Source organism: Paramisgurnus dabryanus, chromosome 4, assembly GCF_030506205.2.
Source record: "Paramisgurnus dabryanus chromosome 4, PD_genome_1.1, whole genome shotgun sequence".
In the NCBI taxonomy this organism is placed as follows: domain Eukaryota; kingdom Metazoa; phylum Chordata; class Actinopteri; order Cypriniformes; family Cobitidae; genus Paramisgurnus; species Paramisgurnus dabryanus.
The window spans coordinates 19,685,146-19,698,514 of record NC_133340.1 but is presented as its reverse complement, the minus strand read 5'-3'; the positions used below and the strand labels follow the sequence as shown (position 1 = coordinate 19,698,514).

Here is a 13,369-nt window from a genome sequence, read left to right as displayed (position 1 = left end):
ATGAATAATTGAAACAAAATGAATAATTGAATGAAATTATTCAATCAGTGAACCATAAAGGCACTAAACAAAATAAAATAAAAACAAAATACAAGAAAAAAAGAATCAGCAGCATACACACAATTATAAGGACTTGCAAGCAGATGGGTCAGTACTCGTACAAATAAGAAATATTCACATACAAAACAAGTACTAAATATACAAAAACATTCTTAAAATAACACGCTGGCTCAGTTTCTTCACTTGTTTGTATTATTCATCACAATAGTTTACACTCCTATCAATCACCAAGAGCTCCTACCACAGAAAATATTTATCAGCGGTCAAAAGTTTTGGTGTGTTTCTTTGACCTCTACAGCATCTTTCTGTTCAGCTGAATTATTGAACAAAATATTAAACAAGTAAATCAGAACTAACATTACTTTATAATGTTAAGGAGATTGTGTTCATTCATAGAGTTCAGACACTGGAATATTCCCACAGACAGGAGGACTTAAATTAGATTCTTCATATCTGTCATCAGCAGTCTATATGAAAGAGAGAGAGAGAGAGAGAGAGAGAAATCTTTGTATTGTTAATCTTTTCATGTAATAGTTTAATGTAATTTTTTGTAATGTTTCTTGAAAATGTCATGTAAATATTGCTGGTTTTGTTTACAAGAGCAATTACCAGAGCAATTTTTTGCATATGACCATCCCTACGCAAGACAACAACACCTACTGTACTATCATGTGCTTAATTTTAAACACTTACCATTACATTCTCATACACGTCATCACATGTTTTATGGCTGTTGTGAGAAGGACTATGATGAACCGTCTTTGTCAAAAAATAAAACAGAAAAAGAAAAGAAATTGAATAATGACTCAAACAACTCTGTGGTTCTTGTTACAATTTAGTCCTTTTGTTATCAAAACATTTTTTTGTCATCTCACCTGAGACTCTGAGTTATTTCTCTTTTTCATCCACCAGATTCTCCTTTAAAACAAACTGGTCATGTCATACAGGGTATTATAGAGCAATATATTGTTAAAGACCCAGTAAAGTATTAAAAACATTTTCAATTCAGTGTTGAATATTGGATGTATAGCCAATTGTGTTTAGTTTACATCATATTTATAAAAAAATGAATATAGTAACTACTAAAGTGCACTACAGAATCAAAAAGCATACAACAGCATACAACAAGTGTCCGACTTGACCAAGGGGCAACCTTCCCATCTCTCTTGTGAATCCAACATGGAAATAACAAAAAACTACAATTAAACTACCACATTCTGCCTTTTTTTGGTTATTCAGGAGTAATGAGCTGTCAAGATGGTGATGGCCGGCTCTGCCCAGCTGCGCCCACTTTGGCTACAAAAATTATTTTCAGAAATCTATATAGTTTACTTATGTTTAACTTGTTTATCCCTCTGGGGTCCTTAGGTGATTTGGCAGCTTTAAGCAGTTTTGACCTGCACTGACATTTGTGCTTTTTTCAGTGGCTTAAAAACAAAATAATGGCTTTTTATGAAAATGCTAAACTTTTAAGTCAACGATATAAGTCAACAAAACTCATACTAACCATGTTTTCACAAAACTTAAAACAGGATCTAGTAGTCTAGAGCAGTGGTTTTCAAACTGGGGGCCGGGGCCGCGAGATGGTGCCAGGGGGTGCCCCAACCTAAAAAAATAAGGCTACTAACCAAAAGCACTACTTTTTTGTATAATAATGTTTTTTTATTAAAATGTTGAGTTTTAGAACAGTTTTATGTCACAAATTTTCTTTGGGGGGCCACGAAGGAATGCACCGTACACAAGGGGGACCACACGCTGAAAAAGTTTGGGAACCACTGGTCTAGAGCGTTTTCTTTAAAATTATGTGAAAATCATTCTGCCTACTTATTCACATGAAGCAATACATTGATTTAGAATTTCTAAAATACTTTTTGTTGAGAAAGACCTTATGTGAGGAGGCGTTAAAGCTCCTGAATAATCTGTGATTGACACCTGAAGAAACAAAGACTTGCATAATGAGCCGCATAATGAGACTTTCAGGCAGGAATGTGAGAGGAAACTCAAAGAAAGACATGTACTTATTTTGTTTGTGGTTAATTCAAATTATAGCTAAAAATATAATCTAAACAAATAAGAGTCAAGGCACATTTTGAGGGTCATATCTGTATACCTCTATAAAAAAACTATATAACCCCCCCCCCCACACACACACATTTCTGTAATGAGATGATGGAGATGATGACATCACTTTATGCAGATTGCTTGCTGAACTGATTAAAGGTGATCTAAGCGAATTCACACGTTTTCGGCCATAAAACAATTTTTGTTTCATACAGTAAACATCTCCTCACTATCTGCTAGCTGCCTGTCCCCTGAACACACTGTAAAACGCGGTCTCTGTAGACAGCCCAGGCTCCACAAACTACAACAAAAACAAAGTGGTCAAACCTACCACCACGAAACATAACAAACGTGCTCCAGCCAATAAATGACAAGAAGGATTTTGGAGTGGGGATTTGGCGCATTCATGACTATTTCAGAAAGCACGGAAGGGAGGGGGAGGAGTTAGCTACGCTCAGTTTTGTTTGACAACACTTCGAACGTCAACAAGAAGTGACATCACACAGATTTGCTTAGAGCGCCTTTAAGTTCATTTTGGATTTTGAGTTTATTGGTACTTTGATTAATATATTTTCAGTGCTAAAGGATAGGAAATATTAGACATGTGTTAAATACACTCATATAAGATAAATCCAGTTAGCCTACAGACAGTGAAAGCAAATATCACACATTGCATGTCTTACCAAATTATCATTAACACAATAAAAACGGCAGCCACCAAAATCAACACCCCAATGACCATCTGAAGTATGACCAGATATCCTGTAAAAGGAAAACAGAGCAAAACATATATGAACCAAGAATAAACCATGTCTTAAAGCTACACCAGATCCCATTGAAACAATGTTAAAAATCATTTATTTGTCAGTTCTAATACCATTGAATCAATATCACGTTTGCACCCTCAATTAAAGAGGCCATGTCACAAAACGTTTTTAAGATGTAAAATAAATCTTCCCAGAGTAAACATGTGAAGTTTAAGCTCAAAATATCACATGGATAATTTATTATAACATGTTAAAATTGACACTTTGTAGGTCTGAGCAAAAATGTGCCGTTTTGGGCGTGTTCTTTAAAATGCAAATGAGCTGATGAAATGCAAACACTGATCACAATGGGCTGTCAATGATTGTTTCTGTCTTTCTTTCTCTCTGCACTAAATGGCAGTGCTGTGGTTGGATAGTGCACATTAAGGTGCAATATTATTGTAATTCGCTTTGCTACCTACCTCACAAATCTGAACGGCCTAATTTTTCACATGTTTGCAAAGAATGGCTTACACAAACAGAGTTACTGGGTTGTTCTCATTCATGTTGATAGAAACACTAGGGACCCAATTATAGCAATAAAACAAGGAAAAAGTCAGATTTTCACGCTATTACCCCTTTAATGAATGTCAAGACTCAAGGGCCCAACTAATGCAAACACCGATCATTGAAATTTCCATATTTTTTCAATAGTAACGGAGGGTGCAAATCTGATATTGATTCAATGTATTTAACATTGACAAAAAATAAATAAAAAAACATTGTTTCAATGGTTGCATGCTATCACACACGCACACACACGTTGGTGTATGTGGTTTACGGGGACATCTCCATAGACGCAATGCATTTTATACTGTCCAAACTGTTATATTCTATTCCCCTTACCTACCCCAATCCCTAACCCCAATGTCACAAAAACCTGTTGCCAGTCTTTAATCTATGAAAAACTACCATTTAGTATGTTTTTTTAGATTTTCCATTTATGAGGACACTCTCTGTGTCCCCGTAAACCACCTTTATAGCATAATAAACATGTTATTATACACTATTTATGTCCTCGTAAACCACATAGACCAACCCACACACACGCACGCACGCACGCACGCACACACACACACACACACAAAAAGGGAGTCCAAAGGGAGATGACTGGAAAACAAAGGGAAACATGCAGGCACAATGAACAGAACTGTAACATTAACTAAAAAAAGATATATTCACACCTTTAACATTCACTGATACAGCAGCAGATCTCTGAGATCCGACTGTATTCTGAGCCACACAGTAAAACCATCCACTGTGCCTAGAATTTAGGCTGTATGTCTGTCCATATCCAACAGATGATGTTTCACTCTCTTTAAACCAGGTGTAGATCTGAACAGGTGGATTTGATTCACTGCTGCAGGTCAGAGTCACTGAATCACCCTCCATTATTTCACCAGATGAATTCACCACCACATGAGTCTGTTTTGGAGGATCTAGGAAGATTCATAATCCATCTCATTTCACAAATACTCAAATGTATTTAATAAATTGATTAAATATGAACTTACAAATGACATTGATATATTGATGAGGTGATGTGAGTTTGTGTCCCTGTACAGCACAGCTATAGTTGCCTGCATCCTCTCTTCTTACTGACTGCAGGATGAGTTGATTGTTTCTCTCACTTAATGACTGTGTGTTTTTAAACCAGATGAATGTTGATCTGTCAGTCAGACTGCATCTGCTTTTACATGTAAGAGTCACTGAATGTCCCTCTGTCACTCTCTCACCTGAAGACTCCACCTGAAGATCTGACAACACAACACAGATACAGATATCTACATGTCATTCAACACACGTTATTATCATCAGTGAATAGTTCACTTACCTGTTATTAGTGTGATATCAAGAGTCACTCCAGGTTTTCCAACCCATTTCCCATTAGGTATATCAGTGATGAATCTGAAAAAGTATTCGTGTGAATCTGTCTGTCTCACATCAGTCAGTCTCATGGTGCAGTCGTGATGTTTATCTCCCAGATACTGAATCCTCTGACTGTATTCAGAGTCCTCAGACAGATCTGGAAAATCCTTATTTGGTTGTCTAACATCAGTGTTGGTCCAGAACACTTTCATGATCTGATGTCCAGTAGGGTATTTATAAGTGCAGTTTATTATCACTGTTGAACCCTTTAGTGCACAGATGGATGAAGAGCTGTAATTCACACCCCACTCATCATCAGCACTATAAACTCCTGAAACACACAATGATCTCAATTAATACATTAAAGGGGCCATGTCATGAAAATGAGACTTTTTCCATGGTTATGTGGTATAACTGGGTCCCCAGTTATCAAGATATCACACTATCAACCTACGAAATGTGAAAAAGATCAACCCAGTAACTTAGTTTTGGTAAACCATTCTCTACAAGCACATACAAAAATAGGTCGTTGAAATTTGGCACTCTTTATGATGTCATAAGGAGCTCTTATTAGAATAATACCGCCCCCTTAATCTGCACTATCCAACCACAGCACTGCCATTTAGTGCAGAGAAAAAGAGAGAGAAAAAATTATTGACAGCACAATTGAGTTTTAATTGCAACAAACCACCATCATTGTGATCAGTGTTTGCACTTCATCAGCTCATTTGCATTTTAAAGGACACCACACACCAACAAATTTTAACATGTTATAATAATTTATCTATATGGTATTTTGAGCTAAAACTTCACGTATGTGCTCTGGGGACACCAAAGATTTATTTGACATCTTAAAAATGTCTTGTGCCATGGCCCCTTTAACAGAAGCTTCAGCAAATGCAGAACTAAAACTGATAAACATCTAATATCTTTCATATCAGTTGAGGTTAGGAGATGTTTAAAGTCCATTTAACGGTTAAGACAATTCATCATAAATAATGAATTAAAAAAAAATGAATTTAAAAGTGTTTTTATTTGCAGACATATTTTAAGGTATGTATAATAAAGTCTCAATATAACATCAGTGACTCACCGTGAAATATGAGAAGAAAGATCAGAGGAGGAGGAGGCGACATGATTGACATCACCACAGCAACACCTACATTCAACAAATGATGAACTGTTTCAGCTCAACTCACATTTACAGGTTCTTCTTAAAAAATTAGCATATTGTGATAAAGTTCATTATTTTCCATAATGAAATGATAAGAATTAAACATTCATTGCACACCAACTGAAATATTTCAGGTCTTTTATTGTTTTAAGACTGATGATTTTGGCATACAGCTCATGAAAACCCAAAATTCCTGTATCAAAAAATTAGCATATCATAAAAAGGTTCTCTAAACGAGCTATTAACCTAATCATCTGAATCAACTAATTAACTCTAAACACCTGCAATAGATTTCTGAGGCTTTTAAAACTTCCCAGCTTGGTTCATTACCCAAAACCAATCATGGGTAAGACTACCGACCTGACTGCTGTCCAGAAGGCCATCATTGGTGTTTCTGGTTCAAAAGTGGCTTGACCTGGGGAATGCGGCACTTTTAGCCCATTTCCTGCACATTTCCTGCACATGCCTGTGCACGGTAGCTCTGGATGTTTCTACTCCAGACTCAGTCCACTGCTTCCGCAGGTCCCCCAAGGTCTGGAATCAGTCCTTCTCCACAATCTTCCTCAGGGTCCAGTCACCTCTTCTCGTTGTGCAGCGTTTTTTGCCACATTTTTTCCTTCCCACAGACTTCCCACTGAGGTGCCTTGATACAGCACTCTGGGAACAGCCTATTCGTGCAGAAATTTCTTTCTGTGTCTTACCCTCTTGCTTGAGGGTGCCAATGATGGCCTTCTGGACAACAGTCAGGTCAGTAGTCTTACCCATGATTGGTTTTGAGTAATGAACCAAGCTGGGAAGTTTTAAAAGCCTCAGGAATCTTTTGCAGGTGTTTAGAGTTAATTAGTTGATTCAGATGATTAGGTTAATAGCTCGTTTAGAGAACCTTTTTATGATATGCTAATTTTTTGAGACAGGAATTTTGGGTTTTTATGAGCTAATATATATATAATATATATATAATGAATCTAAAATATATGAAAGTTTAATTCTTATCATTACATTATGGAAAATAATGAACTTTATCACAATACGCTAATTTTTTGAGAAGAACCTGTAGTTTCTTTTTTCTCAAATACTCACTGAAAAATCTCACTAACTACAGTTAAATTAATATTTATCTATTTTTAGTATTACTTTCACCAGAAAAGAGTCATCAAAATAAAAAATTATATAAAGATGTCAAAAATGTATTTGAGGTGACACAGAATGACCCAGTAGGTCAAGGGTCACCAATCCTTGTCCTGAAGTGCAGGTGTCTCTGCAGAGCAGAGGTGGAAAATGTGCCATGAGTAAAAGTCCTCCCCAGTTGTTCCAATCACCTGGATTTGCTAATTAGCACAGTTTTTCCGCAGCAGGTCGGTTGTTGGTGTTTTAAAGGGACACAAGGCAGCATTTTTATGTTAATAAATCATCTTCGTAAATCGGTATATGGTTAAATGACTCATTACAGTACAAATGAAGACTCTCTCGCCCGCCCCTACTGCCTGTAGGAAGAATACCCCACTTGCAAGTGCGCTGTATCTCATCCACCGTCCTATCTGGAAATAGTCCTAGAAAAACTCCTATCTGATATGCGTGATTTTTTCCCCAAACCAGTTCGGATAGGAGTTTTTAACAAACAGCGCAGTTAACATGCTTCGTCCTTGTTGCATTAGTTCATTAAGATAATTCTGAACAGATTTCTGTAGTTCAAACAGCTCTGAATTGCTGTTGAGAACGTCACGGCGCACTATTAAAACATTGTCGGGTTTAAATTGGGCTCGGGCTCATAATTACAGTTAGTGTGTCGGTCAGGCCAGGATCAGACACAAGGTGCAGGGGCTTTGGTTATGGTTTTTTGGGCCCGATCTAAGCTCAAATACTGATGATGTTGACGCTGTAAAAGTTTCGAATATGCCTACCTGCAATGCGACAATATTGTCACAAGGAAACATGCATACGTCAAGTCGGAATCTGATGTGGAGGTAAGTACTTTTCCACTTCAAAGACGAGTTTTATAAATCTGAGCGTTGAAGTCGATTTGAGCGTACGTGTCACAGGTCGGAGCGGACCCGAGATAGCTAAAGGGTCACGCCCCTTCCTAGTTTCCACCTCGAGGAGGTTCCCAAAGCCACCCCAATGACCAGACACACAAGATACAAGTAAATTAAAATTAATAAACTTTATTAAATTATTTAAAATAAGATAATCAGGGAAGGGAAAGGGGACTTAAAATAAAGGCCTCCTCTGGCCTCCGGGCAAATTTAAAAGAACGGGAAGGGGACGGGGTTTGGGGGTTTCTCCGTGGCGCCCTCCGTTCTCCTGGAGGCAGAATTTCAGGTAACTGGTATCCGTACACTGTGGTAAGTACTCTTCGGGTAACTGGTTCGTAGCCTTCCTTCTTTAGGGGGCTCAGGGCTGTAACACAAGATCACACGGCACCTTTAACTGTGACTTTCTCTCTTACATGTAGGTGGCTAGCAGCAATGTATACGGTAAGTACTCTTCGGGTAACTGGTTCGCAGTCTTCCTCCTTTAGAGGGCTCAGGGCTGTAACACAAGATCACACGGCACCTTTAACTGCGACTTTCTCTCTTACTTGTAGGTAGCTAGCAGCAATGGATACGGTAAGTACTCTTCGGGTAACTGGTTCGTAGTCTTCCTCCTTTAGAGGGCTCAGGGCTGTAACACAAGATCACACGGCACCTTTAACTGTGGCTTCCTCTCTCTCACAGGTGGGCTGATAACAGTTGATACGGTGAGTACTTTTACAGGTAACTGGTTCGCAATCTTCCTCCTTTAGAGGGTTCAGGGCTGTAACACAAGATCACACGGCACCTTTAACTGTGGCTTTCTCTCTCTTACAGGTGGGCTGATAGCAGTGGATACGGTGAGTACTTTTACAGATAACTGGTTCGCAGTCTTCCTCCTTTAGAGGGTTCAGGGCTGTAACACAAGATCACACGGCACCCTTTAACTATGACTTCCTCTCTCTTACAGGTGGGCTGGTAGCAACGGGCGCGGTAGGTATTTCTCTGACCTCCAACTCGTACTTATATGGGACTTTTGATAGCCTACAGTGTATGCAGTGGATGGATTTACTGACAGACCTCCCGTGGTAAGATGATTACTTGTGGTTTTTACCTCCAAGGCCTCAGTCACCGTCGAGCCGAACGCTGCCCTCTCCTCTCCGTTCGTGTAGCTCCAGAGATCTGGACAGGGTCGCACCTTTGAAGAGGCTCCGTGATAGACAGGTTACTACACGCTACACTTCTACACACACACTGTACTTTCCTTCCCATATGTATCAGCATTCAAATCTCTACTCACGCAAAGGTCTGGGTCTTCTGTATAATCCACCACCGACTTCACTTTCTCCACACAGGGGCTCTTTATGCCACACCCGTCTCCACACTGAATTACTGCACAGCATATGATTTATTAGCTCTTCGCCCACCGCACGGCGTCTTCACTCACGGCCGACTCACTATAATGGTTCCTGACAACGAATACACAGCACAACACTGCACGACATCAAGTGTACACACTCAGCAAAGTCAAGACTCACCCACGACACACTTCAAGTGACAAATAGTAAGGTCAGGCTAAGATCTTCCCGGAGTCAGCTGTGGACCGGCGGGGCGTTGTAATCGAAGGCTGGTGGTTGAAAGAAGCTATTGCAATGATCCTCCTTCCTTATAATGCTGCACTGCCGGCTCGCCCACCACTCTGCTCCGTGACAGGGCCGCTATCTTTGTTCGCTGGGGGCTTACACACACATGAGACAACGTACTCTCAATCAATACATCCAGCAGTAAATTCCTTATACTCACGGTAAGTTGTCACACTCTCTCCCTTGGTCTCCGTGGTACCCACACGGGCTAATTCTTTCCTCGTTGTATGAAATCCAGTCGTATTTATCCAACGATTTCACTAAGGACATGCATGTCAAAATACTCTCACAGCATCAATAACTCTCAATATACTCAGCCAACGATTTCTCCTCTTCTTCTGTTTCCAGCTCACGTCACATTTAATCCTCCGTCGGTACACCACAGTAGCACAGTATCCACTTCACCACCACATCCAACAGCATCCACCGAATATAATGAACCCAGCCAGCACAGCAAACCCGATGGGCAAAACGAACCACTCTCACCTTTGGTTTTCCTCTCCTCTTTATACTCCTTTGCTTCCTTGTATCCTCCAATCCCTGATTGCCGCGTTTGTTTGTCACACCTGTGTACAATCGGCTTGATTTTGGTCGCAGCGTTTTCACGGAAGTTCCGGTGTCTCCGCTCATGCCGCCGGGTGGAACTCAACTCCGAGCGGAACCAATCTTCTCGAGTTTTTGGTTTCGCCCCATGTATTCGTCACCGTGTGACATACGCACGGTCTGATCAAACCTGTGCGTAAAAACGCTTTATAAATGAGGCCCCTGACGTGGAGGTAAGTACTTTTCCACGTCAAAGACGAGTTTTATAAATCCGAGCGTTGGAGTGGATTTGAGCGTACACACGGTCTAAGATCAAATCTGTGCGTAAAAACGCTTTATAAATGAGGCCCCTGTGGCCGGTTGCATAAACATAGCCGTGACTTTAAGACTGGGTCTTAAGAATGATTCTGACTAACTAGCAATTAGTTAGGGCTAATCAGTCTTATTATTTGGATTTAAATTAGACCAATCTACCTTTGTATGTAACATACTTAAAACTGTTCCCAGATAGCATGCAAACCATTGAAATTTTTTTTAAAACAGTTGATTTGTCAATGTTAACTTCATTGAATCAATATCAGGTTTGCACCCTCCATTAATATTGAAAAAATATTGAGATTTCAACAAATCACCATTATTGTGATCAGTGTTTGTTTTAGTTGGGTCCTTGACTCTTTTTTTCACTAAGTTAAATCTTTCTTTTCTTCTTTTTTGTGTTTGTTTGTGTTTATGTAGATGTAACACATCTGCATTGGAAAAGAAAGATGTGTTTCAAAGTTAATTTGAACTTGAAACTAATTGCTTTTTGTGAAGAATTCAAGATAATATAAAATTAAGCTGCTTTACATGATTATGTTGATCCATTTTTGACATTAATAATTGTTTTGGTTTGTAAATACACTGTGACAAGACAAACAGAAAAATTGCTGACACCCTCAGACATCATTACTCATCCTACAAATCTCGATAATTGTGACAATCATCAAACAAATTCATATAAAACAATCAACTGCAATGCATGCTGGGAGTTATAAATTAGTTTAGTACTACGATGATACCCAGCATGCATTGCAGCATGAAGCTTTCTTTTGATAATCGTCACCATTGATGAGATTCATAGACCGATTCATGATATCAGAGATAGATTCATTAGTTTAACTTTTTAAATGTGTTTTTGTAATCCTCAAAATAACAGACCTGACACAGTTTCCAACTAGTACTGTAAAATCATAAGATGTTTTGCATAACTTTAACAGTATTTCATTAATATAATTTAGGTATATCTACAAGAATTAAAGGGGACATATTATGAGATTTTTTTTAAGATGTAAACTAAGTCTTAATCTAGGTCTGAGCAAAAGTGTGCCGTTTTGGGTGTGTCCTTTAAAATGCAAATGAGCGGCTGAAGTGCAAACACTGATCACAATGATGGTGGTTTGTTGTAATTGAAACTCAATTGTGCTGTCAAGTCCTTCTTTTCTTTCTCTTTCTCTTTGAACTAAATGGCAGTGCTGTGGTTGGATAGTGCAGATAAAGGGGGCGGTATTACCTTATTCTGACATCACAATAGGAGCCAAATTACAATGACCTATTTTTTCACATGCTTGGAAAGTTTGCCAAAACTAAGTTACTGGGTTGATCTTTTTCACATGTTCTAGGTTGATAGAAGCACTGGGGACACAACTATAGCACTTAAACATGGAAAAAGTCAGATTTTCATAATATGTCCCCTTTAAACTACTTGATAACATAAAGATCTTTGTTAAAACACTGCTTCAGCAGCCAAAGAAAACTTACCATTAAAACACAAGAGTAAAGGGCCCAACTAAAGCAAACACTGATCACGATAATGGTGATTTGTTGAAATTTCGATATTTTTTTCAATATTAATGGAGGGTGCAAACGTGATATTGATTCAATGGTATTAACATTGTTTCAATGGTTACATGCTATCTGGGTTATGATCAGTCTTGAAGAAAAAAATTCATGGCTAACTTTTAAGACTAGTCTTAAAGGTTTATGCAACCGGCCCCTGGTCTAGCTGTTTTTGCTGATGTAGTCTTTACCATTTATGGGGCTCAATGTCATCGCAATGCCCTTGCTGCTGGTGTCTGTATCAAAAATTCTTTTGTGCACAGCATTTCATTTGGCAGTTACAAGCTGCACTGCTAATAAATTAACAACTTTCCCCATCATGACTACATGCAGTTTTTGTCTCCATTTGTCTCCAGTTTTAGAAACCACCATCTGCATTTTTTTTAATTTACAGGATAAAATAAGTCATTCTGCATGACATAAGATTGCATTTAAAAACATGTAAAAATCTCTCACACAATAGATAAATACATCCTGCAGGATTGCATAAAGTTATTATACAGAATACCAGCAAATATTATTATTTGGTCTCGACATTCTGTTTGATAGTTTATGTTAGTTTGTGAATGTAGTCAGAAACAATAAAAGCCTAAAGAAATCAGATTAAATTCCAGTGTTTCTCTTCATTGTGCAACGTGCTTCTGTGCTACTTTCAGTCTATAACCAAATATAAACATCAACCAAAATATAAACCTGCTTTACAGGATGCAACTTTAAAAAAAATGTATGCACTGAGGAAAGAAATTAACACGCATTGTAAAAATGCTGGTCCATTTGCAACCCAGCGTTTGGTCAAAAAGGGAGCTGCCATTGGGTTAAATTAACCAAGAAAGTGTTTATATTTGACCCCACAATGTGTAAAACTTAAAACACCCCATTGGGTTAATATTTTATTTTTAGAATGTATACTTAACAACAAGCAAAACTGCAGCATTTGATCTACAGTGACTAAATATAACAATTGTAATGCACTCACAACAAGGTCTGGTATTCCTATTACGTCGTCTTGCACTCATTTCACTGGAATGATACACATACAATCTCTTCATATCAAGATATGACTCCAGACACGAGGAATCAAACACTTTCGATATGAGTTAGGAGGGGCTCAGCTGGCCCTCTGTCATCTTCTTTTGCACTTTTTTTTCTGAGATTTCTTTATTTTTATTTAAAATGATCACAAATAATCTGAATATTTAATACATGCTGGATAATAAAAGTTGTGGATTTGTAAGCAGGGACACAGTAATATATTTGTAATGCTGCAATGCCATCTCATGGCAATTCGTACGTGTTTTACAAGGTGGCTAATTCGTATGACCACATTCT

At 38.3% G+C, this 13,369-nt stretch overlaps 1 protein-coding gene across 2 annotated transcripts; it reads right to left on the bottom strand.

Moving 5' to 3' along the window:
• On the bottom strand, positions 1–13,073 carry LOC135760381 (B-cell receptor CD22-like). Of its 2 annotated transcripts, XM_065274353.1 has the most exons (9): positions 13,017–13,073; positions 5,890–5,955; positions 4,762–5,127; positions 4,442–4,684; positions 4,112–4,366; positions 2,805–2,883; positions 936–978; positions 754–819; positions 1–527 (listed from the first exon to the last, which is right to left on the bottom strand). In XM_065274353.1, the coding sequence occupies exons 1-9, from the start codon at positions 13,054–13,056 to the stop codon at positions 447–449; spliced, it is 1,239 nt and encodes a 412-aa protein (XP_065130425.1). In that variant the 5' UTR covers positions 13,057–13,073; the 3' UTR covers positions 1–446. The 2 variants fall into 2 exon arrangements, with proteins under 2 accessions (XP_065130425.1, XP_065130426.1); XM_065274354.1 differs by lacking the exon at positions 5,890–5,955 and having other exon boundaries at positions 13,017–13,071.
• Positions 13,074–13,369: the final 296 nt, after the last annotated feature.

What these genes read in the sequence shown, in the direction of transcription:
- LOC135760381 (XM_065274353.1), bottom strand. Translation starts at nt 13,056, where the DNA reads ATGAGTGCAAGACGACGTAATAGGAATACCAGACCTTGTT. An exon ending in TGATATCACACTAATAACAG is followed by an intron (nt 4,685 to 4,761) that starts GTAAGTGAACTA and finishes TTGTGTTGTCAG; the next exon opens with ATCTTCAGGTGGAGTCTTCA. An exon ending in GAAATAACTCAGAGTCTCAG is followed by an intron (nt 820 to 935) that starts GTGAGATGACAA and finishes TTTTTGACAAAG; the next exon opens with ACGGTTCATCATAGTCCTTC.